Raw genomic sequence first — 21,175 nt, 5'->3', positions numbered from 1 at the left:
TCACACTCACACACACACACACACACACACACACCATTTCTTAAGCATCCATCAGACCATGACCCACTTCCAGAACCCAATCACAACTCAGCACAAAGATCTCCTGAACCAATAGGATTGTGGGGGCCACCCTGTCCTGCGGCGAGCTTAATAAAAAGAAGCAAGAGGGAAAACACACAAGGGGGAAAACTTGCAAGAGGCTGCTCACTCACTCACTCACTCACTCACTCATTCATTCACTCTGTGCTTTGGAGCCTGGTCTCTGAAAACCTTCACCATGGTTGACGCCTTCTGTGCCACTTGGAAACTGGTTGACAGTGAGAACTTTGATGATTATATGAAAGCACTGGGTGAGTAACTGACTCTTTGTCTTTTTTCTTTTTTTTAAATGTCTACAAACTGATGAAATGTTAGGACACTGACAACTGCTCTCTCTGTGTGTGTGTGTGTGTGTGTGTGTGTGTTCTCAGGCGTGGGCTTTGCCACCCGTCAGGTCGGTAACGTGACCAAACCGACCGTCGTCATCAGCCAGGATGGGGACAAGGTGACGCTCCGCACCCAGAGCACCTTCAAGAACACGGAGATCTCCTTCAAACTGGGAGAGGAGTTTGACGAGGCCACCGCCGACGACAGGAACTGCAAGGTAAGGAAGCACTAGACACTTTTTTTTACAAACCACCAACTTTACCCTGTTTTTTTTCCTGTTTTGTGTTAAAAATGCATTTTTAACCACTTTTCTCGGAAACTTCTCACACGTTTAACGTGTCCCCTCCCTTCCTACTTTCTGTCCCCTTTTCAGTCCACCGTGTCTCTGGATGGAGACAAACTGGTCCATGTCCAGAAGTGGGATGGCAAAGAAACCAAGTTTGTCCGAGAAATCAAGGACGGCAAGATGGTCATGGTAAGACGCGTGTTAGACCCCCGTCCCTGTCTCCTGTAATATATGAATACATCTATTATAATTCACATACAAGGCTGATAGAGATGTGTAGTGTGTATGTTTTAGTTTTCTGTGTTGAATTGTTTGTCTTTTCTATATAATCTGTAAATATAATGTGTTTCGTATTTAGTGTTTTATTGTTTTGTTGTGGTTTGTGTGCAAGAAGCCTCTTAAACGAGATGGTTCCTCTTACTTAAGGCGTTTATCTTAATTAATACAAATGTACCACAAAAAATATGATTCACAGTCTAGTCTTAAAGAAAGAAAAGTAAAAACTATCGTAAAAATCGTGATTATGGAAGTTTGAAACCAAATAATTAACATTTAATTAAAAATATTCATTTTTCAGGAAACCATTCAGCAGAGATTTAACACTACCTTCCTTTTTTTATTTTCTATCTTATCTTGGAAGTTGGAAGTGGGAGCGACGCCCCCTTTCCGAGTTTACTGCGTTCCAGTTGAGAAGTCGGAAAATTGTATAATGTATCTCGGGCTAGTATTTCGCACATACTACTGTATGACGTACTGTGAAACAAATGTGCCAAAATAAAAGTTAGCTAAAGGTTTCCGAGTTGAAAATCTCGAGTTCTGACTATAAACAGAACCCTAATATGAATCCCGATCTTTCTGCTGAAGAATTGAAAATGCACCAGACGTCGTTTTGTAAACGTCGCTAAATTCTCACAAAAAAACCTGAAAATCGCAAACTTCCCATCAAAGGTCCCTCACATTCCCTCAGTGTGAGTCCACTCAAATCTTTCGCGGGGTGATCAGTAAAGGAATCCGATCTTTCTGAACCTTCAAGTCTGTTATTGCTCTCGCGTTTTTTTCTTTTTGTTTTTATCGCAGTAAATTCACGTCTTTTCTCAAAATGACCTTTTTTTTCTCCTAAATCAAGTAAACGAGCGAGTGGTCAAACTGCTAAAGAAGTCCTCCACTTAATCACTGCCAGTCCTTAAGTAAAGGGATAATGGGATCGTCATGGTAACTGTCGTCTCCCCCCCCATCATCCCCTCCCCTCCCCTCACTGCAGGATCTGACCTTTGAAGACATCCACGCAGTCCGCACCTACGAGAAGGCATGAGCGTTCCCGAGCGACGGCGTCCCAAACCCAGCCAGGAAGTGTTGATTTTATAATTATTATTGACTGACTGTGTGCTCCTGATCTCCCTCCACACGTCCATGAAACCGCAGGCTGCACATTTTATACCATTTCTTTTCTTTTAATTTCTTTTTTTTTTGTACGTGAGATGGATGGATTGTCTTTACAAACCTGTGTTTAAAACAAGAAAAAAATAAAAGGCACAAAGAATAAATAAATGTCTCGGGCTCTTCTGTGATTTACTGACACCTCCTCAGCTGGAATTCTATTTTTGGTCTTATAAAAGTACCTTAAATGTTACCAGAAAATGACTTTTGGAGAAGTCAAAGTCACTTTTTCTTTTATAATATTACATAAGTAAAAGTCATTTACTGTATTCATTTAACAAAAATTATAAACAACCTTGAATCCAGAACTTGCCCTTAATGTTGCTGCTGCTGGATTATAATCAGTGTTTATAATGTAACACCGTACAAATACTTTGTTACTGTACTTCAGTACAAAATACACATATCTCTACTTTACTTTGTTTATATTTCTATCAACTAGACGCTCACTCAATCACTTACACACTCACTTACTCACACACACACTTACTGACACATTCGCTCACTCACACACACACTCATTCCCTCACTCACACACTCACTCACTCACTAACTCACACTCACACACACACTTACTTACACACTCACTTACTCACACACACACTTACTTACACATTCACTCACTTACTTACACACTGACTCACTCACTCACACTCACACACACACTTACTTACACACTCACTCACTCACATTCACACACTGCAACATAGGGTTAAGTGTCTTTGCTCAATGGCATATAAAGATCAGCAGAGCCAGGAATTGAACCCACAGCTATCCAGTTGAAGGACAACTCACCCTAACACTGAGCCACCATGGCTCAATCCTCACTTCTTTTAGTACATATCAGAAAATTGATACATAAGTACAGTAAATGCCATAAACTTTTAATATAATATATATACTGTATAATAGTAATATTATAAAAAAAAAATGACTTCAGTGACTTTACTAGTAAAGTATTGCTTTAAGTTTACTTTATACAATACCATAAATCATCATTTTAAACTGTTATTCTTTAGCTTCTTCTCTTTGTTTGGTCATTTCAGGGAAAACCCAGCTTCCTCTCTGAGCTACACAACAACAATGTCACGTGACCAGTTTTTTATTACTCTACTTCCTGGTTGTGACACGGAGGAATGACCCACATCGGTGGTCAGCGTTCGTAGCTTTTAAAAGTGTTATGTGATTCACGGCACTGTCACATTTCAACAAACAGAACATGGCTCAACTTTGGTATATTGTGCTGCTGCTGCTGCTGTGCAGCGCTGCTCCGCTGTCAGCGGCACCGACAGGAGGCAGCTTCCGGTCGGGCACAGGTAAGCCGAATCCCCGCTAATAAAGAGTTCCGTTTTTACAGCGCCTCGTTTAGCTTCTGCGAGAATCATTTCAGCATTTCCACCCAAAATAAGAGCTTGAAACTAGATGCCATAAACGCCGAATTTACCCTAATAGTTAGTGGATTCATACTACTCTTAAAAAGTAATTGAAAAACATACAGCTTCATTGCGAATAATGAAGGAACTCAGAATGAACAGATTTTTAAATGGAGTCTTGTCCGAATCACTTTTTCTTGTAGTGAGATACATATATTGTGATTAATTAAGGTTTTATCGATTTTTATGACGTTATTTGTTTTCCTATATCAGTACTGATTGGAAGTTTCTTTATTTCACATTAAATGAAGTTAAGTAATGGGAAAAAATAGTGCTGTGTTCAAATCTGGGGCACGTGTTGCTGCTATACGTTGTCATCTCCAGTTCTGTGTTAATTTTAAGTGTCTATTTATGGATCAAAAACAGAACTTCAGTTGTAATTTTCATCATAAAATATAGATTTTGTATCAATAAGTAAAAATATACATTATAACATTAAGCCCACTGACCTATTATTATATATTTTACTATTGTTGAGCATCTTAAAGAGAGCCGGAGAACACACACTGTACAAGTCTAACAACATTTGTTGCTAACCATGTGATTCACATAATAATAAACAAGTATTTTATTTCACTCATTCAGATTTCATGTTAATCTCACTGTTCTCAAACAATACTTTCGGGTTTTTAATCTCCTTGTATGCAGGCAGGTTCTGGCACATCACTGACCTCCACCTGGACCCGACCTACCACCTGACGGCGGATCCCACCAAGGTCTGCTTCTCCTCAAAAGGAGCCCCCACCAAAAACGCTGGCCTGTTTGGCGACTTCCTGTGCGACTCGCCGTATCGCCTCATCCAGTCTGCCTTCGCCAACATGGCTCTGCTCACACAGCAGCAGGACTTCATCATATGGACCGGGTCAGTCCGCTGATGAGGAGGGGAGGGAGGTGTTGGACAGAGGATATGTACTGAAAACAGAATAAACGAGCTCAACATTTTACTGATCTACTAACTAATGCCTCTTTTCCACTACATGGTGCTGGCACGACTCGCCTCGCCTCAGCACGGCACGTTTTTTTTGCTTTTCCATTAGTGATACTAGTTTTAGTTCCTGCTCTGACGAGGTTCTGAGCTGAGCTGAGCTGATACTAAAATGGGACATCTTCAGACTGCCGGCCACTGATTGGTCAGAGGGTGTCGTCACTGAAGAGTCGTGATTGCGACGTCAGACACAAGAATGAAAGCGAACACAAACTGAAGACCAGTTAAAAAAAGACTTAGAAATACCTAAAAACGTGCGTTAATCTCCAACTTTTAGCAAAGGAAATGTCTAAAATGTCAATATTTAACAGAGGAGTCTGATGTATTTAGTGACAGCACTGCTGAAAGCCGGCGATCGTGAGCCGTTCAGTGGTATTTCAGTTCAGTGACTGTGTCAGGAAGTACTGAACGATTCTGTGAACAAATCTTTTTAAATTGACTGATTCTAATGATTCAGTTTCACCGAAAAACAACTGCTTTACAAGTCATTAGTTTGTTTCTTTGTGTAGTTTCACGTAGCTGTGCTATGACAACTCCGCCCACGTTGAGGAGGAGGAGCTATGAAGTCGTGTCGGGACCGTGTAGTGGAAAAGTGTTGTAAGCAAATAGAAAAATGCAAGAACACATACACACACTTATTCACATCCTTCATTTTTTTTTAGAGGCAGTGAAATGTCAGCATTGTAATATTATAGTAACGTATAAAAAAAGCAAAATAACAAAGTCCAGCACTGAATCCAACTGTGTTCAGAGACATTGCGTCTTTCGCTACAAATAGCGTGTGTAAGAGGGCTGTCACTTTCTCCAAAAATGAAGGTTGAACAAATATCTAATGACCTGTTAGCCGTGTGTTTGTACACAGGTATTCATGAGGCCGCTGTGGCGGTGGCTCGCGTCTAACATCACTTTCGGCTCATTCTGCTCTTTTCTTTCGTGACCTTCCTCGCAAACTCACAAACAGGAAGAGACTCTGATTGATTCATCATAATTGTCTTGGATTTTTAAGCAACTGTGGAAAACATTCAAATGCAAGTGAAACAGTAAAAAAATCACACAGTAAAAATGTGTTTTCAAGTCTTGTGACACCATAAGAGTCACTGGAGATTCTTGACCTTTAACCTAACTCTTATCTCTTAACCCTTAAAAAAAAGTCCTTTAAAGTTGTGTCCTCACAGCCTGCAGACACACACGTTTACTGGTGATATTGTTTCGGTTTCCAGGGTCACAGGGGTTTTCTTGTACTGTAAGTGTGTGATCTCTCTCTCATTCATGTGTGTGTGTCAGTAAATCACAAAGTATCACTTCCTCTTACCGACTTATTATTGCATCCTCTGTGGTTTGTGCACGAGCACCCAACTGTTACTGCAGTATGCACAGTCACTTCCTGTCAGACAGACCTGCACACATGATCAGATTAGCCCGTGTTTTTAAAGCTTAAGGACAATTCAGTTATTGTGCTTTATTCTATTGTTCCTGGTCTTTTTTTAAGGGGAATTCCATTGTTCCGTGGAAGTCTTTTTATTTCTGCAATATCAGCTGATCCAGCCCTGTTTGTCAATATTCCCACAAAGAAAGTTTGGAAATCTTGAGAATATTTTGTAACCATCGACATAAATAATTATCTTTACCCCTATTTTACTGCTCATGTTCATACTCTTGGCCGCCATGTTGTGCAACACTGTTTACAAGTCTACAGGTTAGCTGGATTTAATCTAGATTAGGGCTGCAAGGATTATTATTATTATTGTTGTTATTATTATTATTATTGTTGTTGTCTCTCCCACAGTGACAGTCCACCTCACGTCCACGTCGATGACCTCTCCACAGAGACGGTGATCCAGGTGATCGGTAACATGACCCAGACCGTCAGACAACACTTCCCCAACCTGACGGTCTTTCCTGCGCTGGGGAACCACGACTACTGGCCACAGGTAGTGATTAAGTGTTTAATAATTGTAATTTCATCAAGTTTACCATTTACACACATGTGCATCACAACCTACAGATCACAGTGGGTCTACAAAGGCACAGAATATTTAGTCACGGGTATCTGGAACTGAAAAATAGAGTATTTCACATCATGATAAGTGTGAAATGTTCTCAAAATATTAATCCTGAGCACTGGGGCTGGACCTTCTGGTTCTGTCCCACGGGGCCGTATGTTTGACACCCCTGCTTGGATAAAAAAATGACTAATTGATGAATCCAAGAAAATAATTGACAGATTTCTCGGTCATCAGATTTCATGCTGATCATCCGGTTCCATATTCTTGTGAAATTCTCAATTTAATTCCAGGAATTTACTCCAAAACCGTTTGTGTTTGCATCATGGATGTTTTAGGACCAGATGCCGACCTCCACCAACGCCATCTACAAGGCTGCTGCTGAGCTGTGGAAGCCGTGGCTGCAGACAGAAGCTCTGCTCACACTCTCGCAAGGTGACGCGATCGTAGGTTCGGACTGATCATGTCACTGAAGTTTGTGTTTTCATGCTTTCTTTTGCTCCTGCAGGCGGTTTCTACTCCCAGCTGGTGAAGCCTGGTCTGCGTGTGGTCAGTCTCAACACCATCCTTTACTATGGACCCAACAAAGTCACCAGCAACATGACGGACCCTGCTGGACAGTTCCAATGGCTGGAGAAAACTTTGGATAAAGCTGCTCAGAGCCTGGAGAAGGTTTTTTTATTTTTATTTTTTACTGTCTGTGTCTTTATATCCACTAAAGAGATGATTTGAGATTCTTTTCTTTCCAAACAGACTCAGTTTCTTTTACAATCTTTTCAAAAGCTGATGATAAAAGATTACGTATTTCTTTATTTGTGAAGCACAAACCAAAATGTAACTTCATGAAATTCTCTGCGGTCTTCATCGTGACACAGGTTACAGCTGATCATCTGAGATTTTACTTGAATAATAATTACGACTTTATTCTCATAATATTACGACTTTATTCATGAAAGATTACAACTTTATTCTCGAAAGACTTCAACTTTATTCTCATAATATTACGATTTTATTCTCTGAGGATTACAACTTTATTCTTATAATATTGCGACTTTATTCTCATAACATTACGACACAGGGCTGGTTTAGCTACAGTCTCTGGCTCTCTTATCAGTATTACTGCAGCCTCACATCACATCATCAAACCATATTTGCATTACAGAGACTTTAAGTCAGTATATTTACAGTGTGCACAGAACATCATACCTACCTACATACCCTGTTTATTCACACATGAATCAAAAGGTTACAAACTAAGTAAGTAACTAACATGACGTGTGTCTTTCATCAGGTGTACATCATAGCCCACGTACCTGTCGGGTATCTGCCATTTGTCAAAAACATCACTGCAATCAGAGAAACGCACAACGAGAGGCTGGTGTCCATCTTCAGGAAATACAGTCACGTCGTCGCGGGTCATTTCTATGGCCACACCCACCGCGACAGCATCATGGTGCTTTTGGACCAGAAAGGTAACGAGTGGTTCTTTTAAGTATAATTAAAAATGTTTGGTTGTCTGGGTGTTTATTTATTAATCTGAGGTGTACCACAGGGCTCCATGTTGGGCCCTATGCTTATTTTCTTTGCTGCACGAGTCGTCAGTAGATGTGGTGACAATTATATATTATATTATATAGCATTATAGTCTGAGTCTGACAGAGCTCATCAATTATTGTCTGCTTAAAAACAGCCTTTTTTGTCTGTGCATTCACGGGTTTGTAAAAACCCAATCGTCATCTGTGTTTTCCGTCTGATCTGCAGGTAAACCCCTGAATTCCCTGTTTGTGTCCCCGGCTGTTACACCGATCAAGCATGTTATGGAGCCGTACTCCAACAACCCGGCTTTCCGCATGTACCTGTACGAAGCCGAGGACTTCGGCGTGTTGGTAAGAAGCTCCGTGCCGCACGATCGGATCATATCTGAATCGCGTTGCCTTGATTAAAATGTCTGGGTTGGCTACAAATAACATAGTTGCAACAAAAATAGACGTGGACGTACATGCAGGATTTTTTTGGACGTCTCATTCCAAAAATATGGACATTAAAATGATGCTGCAGGAGCCTCTGTTGGCTGTTTTAAACCATACGGTTCAAAACAACCCAACAAGAATAAAAGCACACAGAATCAGTATGTTCTGCCCTTAAACCATCAAATGAACCTGTAAAAATCTCAAAATCATCTGTTGCTGTTAAGAGGTTTGTGTAGGATTTTAACCAGAAAACAAAAGATAAGCAGAGAGAAATGAAAACCGCTAAGCATATGGACCAACTTAGATCAATCTAGAAATGTAGTCACTCTACTCAAACTGTTCAAAGTAAAACAAAGACGTCCCTCTTTGTGATTCATCACGGTGTCAGTCTTCACACAAAAACTGTTTCTGGAATTCAATAGAGTCTCAGATACTTTTTCTCCCCGCTTACTCCCTGCTTCCACCCCCCCCCTCCCCTCTGGTGCCTTTCTCTTGCTTTGAAGGATATCTGGCAGTACTATTTGAATCTGACGGAAGCCAATGAGAAACAAAGACCTGACTGGAGGCTTGAATATATCATGACTGAGGCTTTTGGACTGACTGACCTGCAGCCTCAGAGCCTGCTCCAGCTCGGCCTGAGCTTCAGGCTGCCGCAGACCAAGTCCTTTGAGCGGTATTTCAGGAACTTCATGGTCAACTATGACGGCAGCATCATGTGTGAGGGAGACTGTAAGGTGAACCAGGTGTGCGCTGTCCTGTGCCTGGACCAGACGTCCTACTCCAAATGTGTCGCGCAGGGAAAATGGTAGCAAAGTGAAAACTGGAGCAAAATGAGCCTTATTCCTCTCAGGTGTCGCATTTAGATGGGGACTTTTTTTAACATTCATTTTAAATCGTTTTTATTCTCATTTAATTGTGACAAAAGGTTTTCAATGATCTGCCTCCCTGTTAATCTTGACTATTTTATACTTTTACAAGCTGGTGTTTCATGTGATCAAAGTGTTTGTTTTTAAATATTAGATGCCGCCCAGTTCTCCAAAACAAAACTATTCTCTTATATCATGTACAAAAAATGGTTCCCCACCAGTAGTATGTATTCTGAGAGAATGTGTGACTTCCACTAGAGCAATAAGAGCATTAATCCGTTTATTTCTCGAAACAAAACTCAAACATCTTATTCTGATTAATTTATTTCTTATAAAATAGTAACATTACTCTATTACCCTATGCTTTTTTCTTTAACTCATTGATTACTAAAGAAGATATTTTGATGATTCACTTGGTTACTCAGTTATTTAGTGGACTTCTTGAATGCACCTTGAAGCTTCTCCTCTGAACTCAACACCCCGTAGATCCAGCAGAAGAGTTGAAATTTACCAGCGTTCTTTGAATGCATCTTGTAAGCGGTGGCCATTTAGCTCAACACATTGCAAACCCTGCCTTGCCTCCACTAGCTCTCATGCGCTGGGGTTGAGAATATTTGAAGAAAGATACCAAATCAAATCAAATCGCATTTAATGCTCGAAAAATACCCAGCTCTTATATTTACCCACGTTTATAGTCTGGATGTTTTAATTCCTCAGGGATTTCGCATATTTATTCTAAACAATAATCCTCAGTTTAATACTTAAATCTGTGGAAATAATGTATATGTATATATTATTTTTCCGTGCTGCTAAGTGTCTGAGGTTACGAGGATTGCTGGAAATAATTGTTTTGTGGTCTTGTGTCAGAAAGGCTCCGCCCACATGGACACGTGGTTTGTTCCCATAATCTCTCTCTGAAGTGCTGCCCTCAACCCTCAAACCCTCAAAAAAAACCAACTGGTATCTGTTCCATAGGAGTCTTTTTCTTTTATCTTTCCTTATTTCACTAATGTTTTATTGTATCCAATCTTTAAAATCACTTGATGCTGGTTGAGCATTTTTTTTATCTTCTGTATCCTCTGAAAAAAAGAGCAGATTTACGGATGGTGTTGATGATTCTCTTGCCTCAGAGCAGCTGTCGTCTTTAACTCCAGGACTTGCGATTGTCAAACGTGTGCAATAATAATAATAATGATGATAATAATGATGATAATACTACACAACAGGGGAAATAGGAATCATTTTTGTAATTTTTCTGCTTATTTTTCTACCAAATAAAGACCTTTTTATTCAAACATTCTTGTCTGTTTCGTAGGTGCATGTAGCTGTACACCAAACCTAAAAAGAACCACAGTAAAAAAGGAAAAAAGGTTGTTGGGGCTTGTTTGCCTCTGCAGGAGAAACGAAGGAACTGCAGTTGACCTCATCTGACCTTCTCGCTTTAATTTCAACCCCCCCCCCCTCCTGTGCCGCCCTGATCTCATTCTTCTCTTGTCCAAACTTTCCAGAAAAACTCTGTCGTTTCTCAGCCACCATCTCAACTATGTGACTCTCCCTCCTCCCCCCTCTGTGTCTGTTTGCCTCCATTCCAGCTGCACTTTCCTGCACTTACAGAAGCAAAAATAACAGTTTTAATACAAGAAATTTGCTCTCAGGCCTTTTCAAGATAAGATAAGGTAATCCTTCATTCGTCCAAATGTCACGATTAATCGGTTTGAGGCTTTTTTCATTATTAAAACAAGAGTTTCTGATTGTTTTCAGCTTCAAATGTGAATATGTTCTGGTTTCTTTTGCTCCATGTAACAAAGAAATCATTAAAGCTGAATCGTTTTGTGTTTTCTGACTTTTTATGTACCAAGTGATCACTCGACGGATCGAGAAAATTCTCGGACAGATTGATCGATGATGAGAAACATTCGTTAGTCGCTGCTCTAATCACAACAAATACTGTTACTGAGGGGACGGCAACCCAAAAGTTACAAGTATAACAAGTCACATTATTGAAGTTATTGAGAAAACTAGAAACTAGCACCTTGTGAAATGTTTAATTTACGACTTTCTCTCTATGTTTGGACACAAAATGTCTGAAAACGTTCTCCTTTCAGATCCTCAAGGATTAAATCAGTAATCTGTGTGCACTGTTGAAATCTTTCTTCTCTTGTGTCCCCGACCAACCCTGGTCTCTCTCCACTCAGTGCCCGTCAGGACGTTACCGTGGAGACAGGAGTTGGTTGGTAGTTTGGTAGTGAGCATGGCAATGGAGAGGACTCGATTGCCACGGTAACGGCAGTAGAGCTCCCACTCCTTTGATTCCATCTCTGCGCTCACTGTTCGCTGCTATTATTGAATGCTCCAAACCTGCCAAAGAAAGTGTGTGTGTGTGTGGGACACGCCCACCACAGCTCCACGGGGGTTATTTAGAACAATCGTGAATCAAACTATCAAAGATTTAGACGCCAAACTTTAATCAAGAATGCTTTGTGTGCCATAACCTACAAAAGTGGAAATGTAATGAAAAAAATAACTTAAATTAATATTTACTTTGACTCTATGTTGGGTTTTCCTCAGGAAAATAACTCCTGTCGTAACCAAAGAGTGGGTCGGGACCCACAGATGGGTCGCGGGAGATTTATTTGGGGTCCCCAAACTAATTTTTGCTGAACTTCCTTCACCTTATATTTAACCCTCTGTAAATCGCTGTCCTTATATGGACGTAAGCGTCAAAGTTAGGATTAATCTTGTAGAGAGTTATGATTCATTTTATATTGTATATCTTTTTCTTTTTTTAGTGATAATTGTCCAGAAGTCACAAAAATAGACTGTTTTTTTTTACAGTCTTTTGTTTTTGTTTAAAACGAGACACATTTCACAAACTCAATCTGATAAAAACAGATTTTTAGTTCTTTTTGCTCAGATGTGTTTGTGTCGATAGTGAAAATGTAAAGAAATAGTAATTTCATCAGATTGAGTCGTCTCATGCTCTGGTTTACTGTCGGGGACTCGACATGGTTCTTCCTCTTCAGTGTCTTCATTTTTGGACTGAATCCAGGACAGAGAGACCAGGATCTGGTCTGATGTCGCAGGCCTTGTTCTTCTTGGTCTTTAATGCTTTGGATGCACCATATGTCAGACGCCTCCCTGTTTTTACTGCGTGACGGATACAATCTAAACTTCTAAAATGTCTTTCTCAGGTTAATTTTCCACCTTTTATTTGCTTGAGTTTCCAAAGATATGTGAAGATCTTTGTGTTTTTATTTTTTTTTGATTTGTATTTTGCTAAGGGAGTTTATTTTAAGGGTTTTTTCTTGAAACAATGCCGTCTTTCTGTGTGGATAAGACCTGAAAAAATGTGAGTTTGCAACCTGCGGCTCTAGAGCCTCACGTGGCTCTTCAGCCCCTCTGCGGTGGCTCCTTGTAGCTTTGAAGAAAAACAAACCGACGTCTGGAACTCGTTCCCGAAGTTTTATAATCTGGCAAATGTTAGATACTGAGCGCTCCATAACTTGAAAGCCAATCAGAATCGCCCATAGTCAGAATCGCAAACGCCGTCTTCCTGAATCCTCGTTGAAAGTTTGGCGGATTGAGCGATCATAGACCAGGTCACAGATCTGAAGGTCACAGAGAGGAGATCCAGGCGTCTCCTCTCTGTCCGTGTGTCTGATGACTGACGCTCAGATTTTTCAGCAGATCCATTTCAGCCTTTGTTGCAGTGGGACGTGTGTCTGGCCGCGGCTGACGGTTGGCTGACCAGTGGTGACCCTCCACCAGTTAATCTGAGGATTACTGTCAGGACAGTAGCACCGTCCAGCTCCCCTCTCCTGGGGAGCAGGAATCTCTGTGTGTGTGTGTGTGTGTGTGCTTTTGTTTGTACCTTTTTTTTTCCTGGCACAAACACTGACCTCGTCAGGACCTGTCAAGTCCTCATGGAGACCAAAACCTGGTCCTAATGAGGCCTTAATAGGGATAACACTTTGTTTAGCCTGTCCTAAGAATAATAGCAGCCTTGTGTGTGTGTGTGTGTGTGTGTGTGCATTTAGTAGTAGGACATTTTCACGAGTCCTCACAACTTAAAAGGCTTTTTTCTTAGGGTTAAGACTTGGTTTTAGGGTTAGAGTTGAGTTAAGGGTTAGGTTAAGGGGCTTGGGAATGCATGGTGTGTGTGTCTGCGCGCGTGGGTGTGTGTGTGTGTGTGTGTGTGTGTGTGTGTGTGTGTGTGGTTCTTGTCTGGTCCACAATCGAAAATGATTCAGTCTGAATGATTTCTTTGTTAATATAAAGGAAAGAAACCAGGAAATATTTACCTTTAAGAAGCTGAAAAATCTGAGGAACTTGTCTTTGTTCTTAAAAATCACTATAAAAACCGATATATCACCGAATATCAAACAAGTTGACCATTCATTTAGTAAATGGATTAATAATGGATTCATCGTTGCAGCTACGGTGTCATTTTTACACCAGTGAAACAAATCACTTTTCTTTGTTCAGATACTTTAAATCCTTTAAATTTACATAAAGTAAACTTAAAGTAATAGTTGAGTAAGTATAAGTATGAGAAAATGACTTTGGTAGAAGTTGAAGTCACTTTTTTATAATATTACTTAAAAGTAAAAGTACTTAAAGTTTATGACAATTTCTGTACTAAGTATCAAAAGTCATGTTCTGACATGAAATCTACGTAAGTTTTAGTAAAAGTATTTAAAAAAAGTGAGCCATGGTGGGTCAGTGGTAGGTTGAGTTGTCTTTTAACTGGAAGGTTGTGGGTTTAATTCCTGCCTCTACATGTGTCCTTGAGCAAAGACTCTTTGCCCAACCCCATGTTGCAGCTTGTGAATGGGTGAAAACTGAAGTGTAAAGCAGTTCATCAAGACGAGAAAAGCTCTATATGAATACAGACCATAATATCAACTCTTCTTCTTCTTCTGATTTTATTTAGTCGTAACGAGTAACAAAGAGAGTTAGAGGAAATGTAGGGGAGTAACAGTAAAAAGTTGATATAAATATAAATAAACAAAGTAAAGTAGTGGTACGAGAGTTTTGTACTGAAGTACAGTAACAATGTATTTGTACTTTGTTACATTACAACACTGTTTAAACACACAATGTGTTTGAGTTTTAGGAAAGTTCTGTCACATGAGACCAAACACTGGAGGAAGTTAATGAAATGAAAAGCTGTTGTTATTTTAGAGTAGTGAAATATAATGATAATGCTTTCATCGTTCTGCTCTCTGCTGTGATTCTGTCTCACACCCAAGTCTCACACACTCATAATAGAGAGAGAGACACAGGACGGAGGGCGGGGGTGGGGGATGGGGTTTGGGGTGGCCTCTTTATTCTCACGCTTCAGTAGTAATTTGTCAGCGAGCATGAATGGACTCCTTCATGAGTGTGTGTGTGTGTGTGTGTGTGTGTGTGTGTGTGTGTGTGTGTGTGAGTACATTAGATTGGACTTTACTCTCTAAAACCTCTCGTCTCCTCTGCGTGGCCCCACCATAGGCAGTTCCTCCGACGGCCAATCACGCCGCGCCGCGCCGATGACATCACTCTCACATGGTGGCCGATCCAAGTTGGACCAGAATCCATCCCCAAAAAAACCAAACAGAAAAAAAAAAGAGCAGGAGGAGCTGAACAAAAGAAGAAGAAGAAAAGACACATTCTTATCGGATTAGACTTCGACAAAATGAATGCGAGGTGGAAAAAGTACTGAAATATTCGACTCAAGTTGAAGGAAAAGTACCACTATTTGCAGTTTTACTTAAGTACAAATAGAAGTACTGGTCTAAAAATGTACTCAAGTTAAAGTAAGAGTACCACTCTTTACAGTTTTACTTAAGTACAAATAGAAGTACTGGTCTAAAAATGTACTCAAGTTAAAGTAAAAGTACCACTCTTTACAGTTTTACTTAAGTACAAATAGAACGACTGGTCTAAAAATGTACTCAAGTTAAAGTAAAAGTACCACTCTTTACAGTTTTACTTAAGTACAAATAGAACGACTGGTCTAAAAATGTACTCAAGTTAAAGTAAAAAAGTAGCTTGTTTAAAATGTTCTCAGAGTAAAAGTTACTTAGTTTTTAACAAGGTTCTTTCTTGTGTCGTGCAAAAAGGACATGGGAATTCACCTGTCCACCTGTCCTCATCATTCGTCTGTCTGTCCTCATCATTCACCTGTCCTCAACTGTCCTCATCATTCAACTGTCATTCACCTGTCCTCAACTGTCCTCATCAATCACCTATCCTCATCATTCACCTGTCCTCAACTGTCCTCATCATTCACTTGTCCTCATCATTCACCTGTCCTCATTATTCAACTGTCTTTCCCCTGTCCTCATCATTCAACTGTCATTCACCTGTCCTCATTATTCATCTGTCCTCAACTGTCCTCAACTGTCCTCATCATATAACTGTCCTCACCATTCATCTGTCCTCATCACTCAACTGTCCTCATAATTCACCTGTCCTCAACTGTCCTCATCATTCACATGTCCTCAACTGTCCTCAACATTCACCTGTCCTCAACTGTCCTCATCATTCACCTGTCCTCAACTGTCCTCATCATTCACGTCCTCATCACTCACATGTCGTCAACTGTCCTCATCATTCACCTGTCCTCATCATTCACCATCAGGCCAACATTTTGTACTCAGTAACGGATGTGATTTCAAACGTAGTGAAAGGGCACTTATAGGCGTGTGAGTGTGTGAGTGGATGGTTGTGGATGGCACAGCGCCCCCTGTGGCCCTCATGAGGATGGATGGATGGTAATAGTTATAAACAGTCATAGGTGCTTCTGGGTCCAGTGGATTTCAAATGTAAACCATTGTAAAACACAGGTGACAAGTGCTGGTGGAGGAAGCTCCGCCTCTGCCTGGAGCTGCTTTCTGTCTGTCTGTCTGTCTGTCTGTCTGTGTGTGAACAAACCCGGTTGATTTTGGATGATGCATGTGTAAATGAGTTTGAACAGACGCCAGCGACTGGCCTCGGTCCAGCTGCACGGTTCAACTCTACGCTCCCCCAATTAAAACGTTTCACCCACTAACACCAGTCACACGTTTCCCACTGGAGCGAAGCCATTGTGTCCAAACACAAAGCCCCTGATTGTGTGAGTTTGTGAATGGGTCCAAACGATGGCAGCCATGATGGAGGAGTGTTCTGGAATTCTTCCGTTTCTAACAAAAGTCTCATTAATAAACGACAAAACGAGGGACGTTTCTAAGCTAATAATTGAATTGATTTGCTCTAGTGTCAAATATTAAAGTGCTATATATATTTTTTTATGCGGCAAATATCTTAGAAATACTGAATATTTACAGCTTTTTCGACCATTAGACAGTTGTTTAGGACTGGAAACTGCAGTTTCTGCCACTTTATAAACTGCTCACTCTCCCACACCAAAGTCCATAGAGAAAATCAGGGATTTTTACATCTCAGCACACGGGAGTTGTTGATCCACTGCTGCCTCCATCACTGAGTTCACATGAGTCTTATTTTGTGACATTCTGTGTTTTAAGTCCTTTGTTCAGATTTACTTTAGTGATACAAATTGTCCACACGAGGACGCAGTAGACCAGCAGCTCCGTGTTTTCAGTGAGGGTGAACCTCAACGTGTAGCGACTAATTTACAAATAATAGAATAAATCGTTGTGATAGAAAATTGTCACCAATTATAGTCGACAAAGCAACACTAAATTACACTAAAAACAAGACCTAAAACAGTGAAAAGTTAAAATAAAGTTGACATTTATTGTAATTTATGGATTAAAATATCAAATATTTCTTGGTTTTAGTTTCTCAAATGTGAGGAAATGATCTCTTGTCTTGGTTTGGACTAAATAAACACTGATACACAGTGTAGTATGGAGTGAGACTGCCACAATAAAAGACAATAGAAGACAGAGGGTCAGTGGGTTTGACCACAGCCAGGTTTTTTTTACCAGAGGTGGGAGGGGTCAGAGGGGGGGCGGGGGGCGTGGCCTGGCTTTGACCGCCGCCTTTGATCACTGCAGTTACAACCCTGTTCATTCCACCTGATCAACACTGGACTGACCTCATGCTCCGACATCCAGTGGAGAAACGATACAAAGCTGCGGCTCGGTGGAGGCGAAACAAGACAAGAAAATCTTCATTTTTAATCCACATGTTATGGAGATTATGTGTTAAAAACTCTATTTTTTACATATGAATGTGCATTCAAATATCTTAAAAACGAATTCTTATATAAAAAAAAAGGGCCATGTGTTACTATGGCAACAACTTTGATTTGGGCTGAAATCACAGGAGAACGTTCATGGGTTCATAGTTGTGTTATTGCTGCCACCTGCTGGTCATTGAGGAGTACTGCCTTGTTCTCAGATGATGTTTTGACTTTTCAAAATAATAATAAATAATGAATAATAAATAATAAACGTTTCAAAGCGATGAATAAAAACAGAAATTATATTCTGACAGAAACTAGACTTTTAAAATAAAAATAATGATAATGACAGTAAATTAAATAAAATAAGACATAAGTTGTATTTACCTGACATTGACCAGCAGAGGGAGCCATTGTCTCTTGGTATTTTTGGGTTCAGTTTGTTTTCACTGCCACTTTTATTTATCATTTAGTCGTTCATCAGTCTTTCCTCAGTAGTTCATCAGTCTTTCCTCAGTCGTTAATCAGTCTTTCCTCAGTCGTTCATCAGTCTTTCCTCAGTCGTTCATCAGTCTTTCCTCAGTCTTTCCTCAGTCGTTCATCAGTCTTTCCTCAGTCGTTCATCAGTCTTTCCTCAGTAGTTCATCAGTCTTTCCTCAGTCTTTCCTCAGTCGTTCATCAGTCTTTCCTCAGTCGTTAATCAGTCTTTCCTCAGTCTTTCCTCAGTCTTTCCTCAGTCGTTCATCAGTCTTTCCTCAGTCGTTAATCAGTCTTTCCTCAGTCATTCATCAGTCTTTCCTCAGTCGTTAATCAGTCTTTCCTCAGTCGTTCATCAGTCTTTCCTCAGTCGTTCATCAGTCTTTCCTCAGTAGTTCATCAGTAGTTCATCAGTCTTTCCTCAGTAGTTCATCAGTCTTTCCTCAGTCGTTCATCAGTCTTTCATCAGTCGTTCATCAGTCTTTCCTCAGTAGTTCATCAGTCGTTCATCATTCGTTCATCAGTCTTTCCTCAGTAGTTCATCAGTCTTTCCTCAGTCGTTAATCAGTCTTTCCTCAGTCGTTCATCAGTCTTTCCTCAGTCGTTCATCAGTCTTTCCTCAGTCTTTCCTCAGTCGTTCATCAGTCTTTCCTCAGTCGTTCATCAGTCTTTCCTCAGTAGTTCATCAGTCTTTCCTCAGTCTTTCCTCAGTCATTCATCAGTCTTTCCTCAGTCGTTAATCAGTCTTTCCTCAGTCATTCATCAGTCTTTCCTCAGTCGTTAATCAGTCTTTCCTCAGTCGTTCATCAGTCTTTCCTCAGTCGTTCATCAGTCTTTCCTCAGTAGTTCATCAGTCTTTCCTCAGTAGTTCATCAGTCTTTCCTCAGTAGTTCATCAGTCTTTCCTCAGTCGTTCATCAGTCTTTCATCAGTCGTTCATCAGTCTTTCCTCAGTAGTTCATCAGTCGTTCATCATTCGTTCATCAGTCTTTCCTCAGTCGTTCATCAGTCGTTCCTCAGTCTTTCCTCAGTCGTTCATCAGTCTTTCCTCAGTCTTTCCTCAGTCGTTCCTCAGTCGTTCCTCTGTCTTTCCTCAGTCTTTCCTCAGTTATCATCAGTAGTTCATCAGTCTTTCTTCAGTCGTTCCTCAGTCGTTCGTCCGCCGTCCAGTCCTTGGAGGATAAAAATCCAAATTGAAGAAGCTATTCAGAGAAATCACAAACAGAAATCAGAGGTGATTTTGTTTTTCATTCAGTTCACTGCAGCATCAACAACAGCAACAACAGCATCAGCATCAACTGCATCAGCATCAACAGCATCAACTGCATCAGCATCAACAACAGCAGCAGCAACAGCATCAACAGCAGCAACAGCATCAACAGCATCAGCAGCAACAGCATCAGCAGCAGCAGTAACAACAACAGCAGCATCAACAGCATCAGCATCAACAACAGCAACAGCATCAACAACAGCAGCAACAACATCAGCAGCAACAACGTCATCAACAACATCAACAACAACAACAGCAACAACAGCATCAGCAGCAGCAACAGCAACATCAGCAGCAACAATGTCAGCAGCAACAGCTGCAACAACATCAGCAGCAGCAACAACAGCATCAGTAACAGCAGCAGCATCAGCAACAGCAGCAACAACATCAGCAGCAGCAACAACAGCATCAACATCAGCAGCATCAGCAACATCAGCAGCAGCAGCAACAACATCAGCAGTAGCAACAACATCAGCAGTAGCAGCATCAGCAGCAGCAGCAACAACATCAGCAGCAACAGCAGCAGCAACAGTAGCAGCAACAACAGCAGCATCACAGCTGAAGACAATTATAATTCCTCCCCCTCCTCTCCTGGGAGCCTCTCTGTTTTACCTCCTGTATTCAGATTTAGTTTTTTCTCCTCTGAACTCTTAATCCACTCTGACCACACAGATTATATCACTATACGTGTATATACTGGATATGTATATACAGTATGTATATAGTTTCAAGGTTTTTTTAGCCTATATATAGAGTTTATGATATCATGCTTACTATTTAACACCTTTGACTTTTTTCTTTTTTCTTTTTCCTTTGTCTAAAAAATTTGTGGAAATAATAAATGATAATCTTATAATCTGATTTCACAGAAGTGTTCAGAGAGATTATAAAAGTCAGGGGCAGAGAAGAACAACTTTATCATGACGTCATCATGTTTTATCCTGTCAGATTATTTTATACATTATATTTATTATTTTACGACAATAAATCTATTAATTTATTATTTAAATGTAATTATAGTTGAATATTTGTATATTGTTGTATTATTTTGTGTATTTAAATTGGCTCAAAATCAAGTGTTTTTATTGACTAAATAAACTGTGTGTGTGTGTGTGTGTGTGTGTGTCTGTACTTGTATGGGTTTCTTTATGAGGACCAAAAAATGGATATACCTAAGGGAGTGAGGACATTTGAGAAAGTGAGGACATTTTGGCTGGTCCTCACATTCTGACACTGCTAAAAAAAAAATTCTTTTTCAGGGTTAAGACCTGGTTTTAGGATTAGGGTTAGAATTAGATTAGGGTTTTAGGGTAGATTAGGCACTTAGTTGTGATGGCTGAGGATAGAGTAAGGGACTCGAGAATGTTTTACGTTTATAAGTGTCCTCACTATAAAAGCTATGCAAATGTGTGTGTGTGTGTGTGTGTGTGCAGCTGTGCAGGGGTTTAATAATATGTGACCCAAAACCAAACCCCACAAAGAAATGTCCATCAAAATTTTTTATTTTTGCATAATAATAATTATAATAATACACATGTTGTCCCCGCCCACCCCTGCTCTCCTGCTGTATACAAACAAACAAGAAACTCACACAGTGCAGCTTTAAAGATAAAACATCATTAACTAACTGTGTGTGTTATCTTTTTACAGTGTATTTCAGTGGAATGGTCCTTTCAGAAAAAGACAGAAAAGGCTGATAAATCTATTTTATTTATTTATTTAATTAATTAATTAAAAATCACTGACTCCACCCTGACTTCATCCTTTGACCCAGGTCTTTTTTGTCCTCCTTCATCCATCCATTGTCCCTCCTCCCTCTCTCCGTCTCTCTCTTTTTTTTAAACACATATCTGTTGCCTTTTCATCTCCCTCCTCCCTCCTCCCTCTCTCCC

General features: G+C 40.2%; 2 protein-coding genes across 2 annotated transcripts; both read left to right on the top strand.

Moving 5' to 3' along the window:
- Positions 1 to 160: 160 nt before the first annotated feature.
- Positions 161 to 2,260, top strand: LOC131443567 (fatty acid-binding protein, brain). The gene is made up of 4 exons (XM_058613266.1): positions 161 to 350; positions 471 to 643; positions 800 to 901; positions 1,974 to 2,260. The coding sequence occupies exons 1-4, from the start codon at positions 278 to 280 to the stop codon at positions 2,022 to 2,024; spliced, it is 399 nt and encodes a 132-aa protein (XP_058469249.1). The 5' UTR covers positions 161 to 277; the 3' UTR covers positions 2,025 to 2,260.
- Positions 2,261 to 3,271: 1,011 nt separating this feature from the next.
- Positions 3,272 to 10,701, top strand: smpdl3a (sphingomyelin phosphodiesterase acid like 3A). The gene is made up of 8 exons (XM_058614345.1): positions 3,272 to 3,465; positions 4,231 to 4,444; positions 6,354 to 6,498; positions 6,909 to 7,005; positions 7,079 to 7,242; positions 7,862 to 8,042; positions 8,332 to 8,456; positions 9,044 to 10,701. The coding sequence occupies exons 1-8, from the start codon at positions 3,369 to 3,371 to the stop codon at positions 9,347 to 9,349; spliced, it is 1,329 nt and encodes a 442-aa protein (XP_058470328.1). The 5' UTR covers positions 3,272 to 3,368; the 3' UTR covers positions 9,350 to 10,701.
- The last annotated feature ends 10,474 nt before the right edge of the window (positions 10,702 to 21,175 follow it).

This window comes from Solea solea, chromosome 17 (assembly GCF_958295425.1).
Source record: "Solea solea chromosome 17, fSolSol10.1, whole genome shotgun sequence".
Lineage (NCBI taxonomy): Eukaryota > Metazoa > Chordata > Actinopteri > Pleuronectiformes > Soleidae > Solea > Solea solea.
Note: the sequence above shows the minus strand (reverse complement) of the source record. Positions and strands in the feature narration are given on the sequence as shown.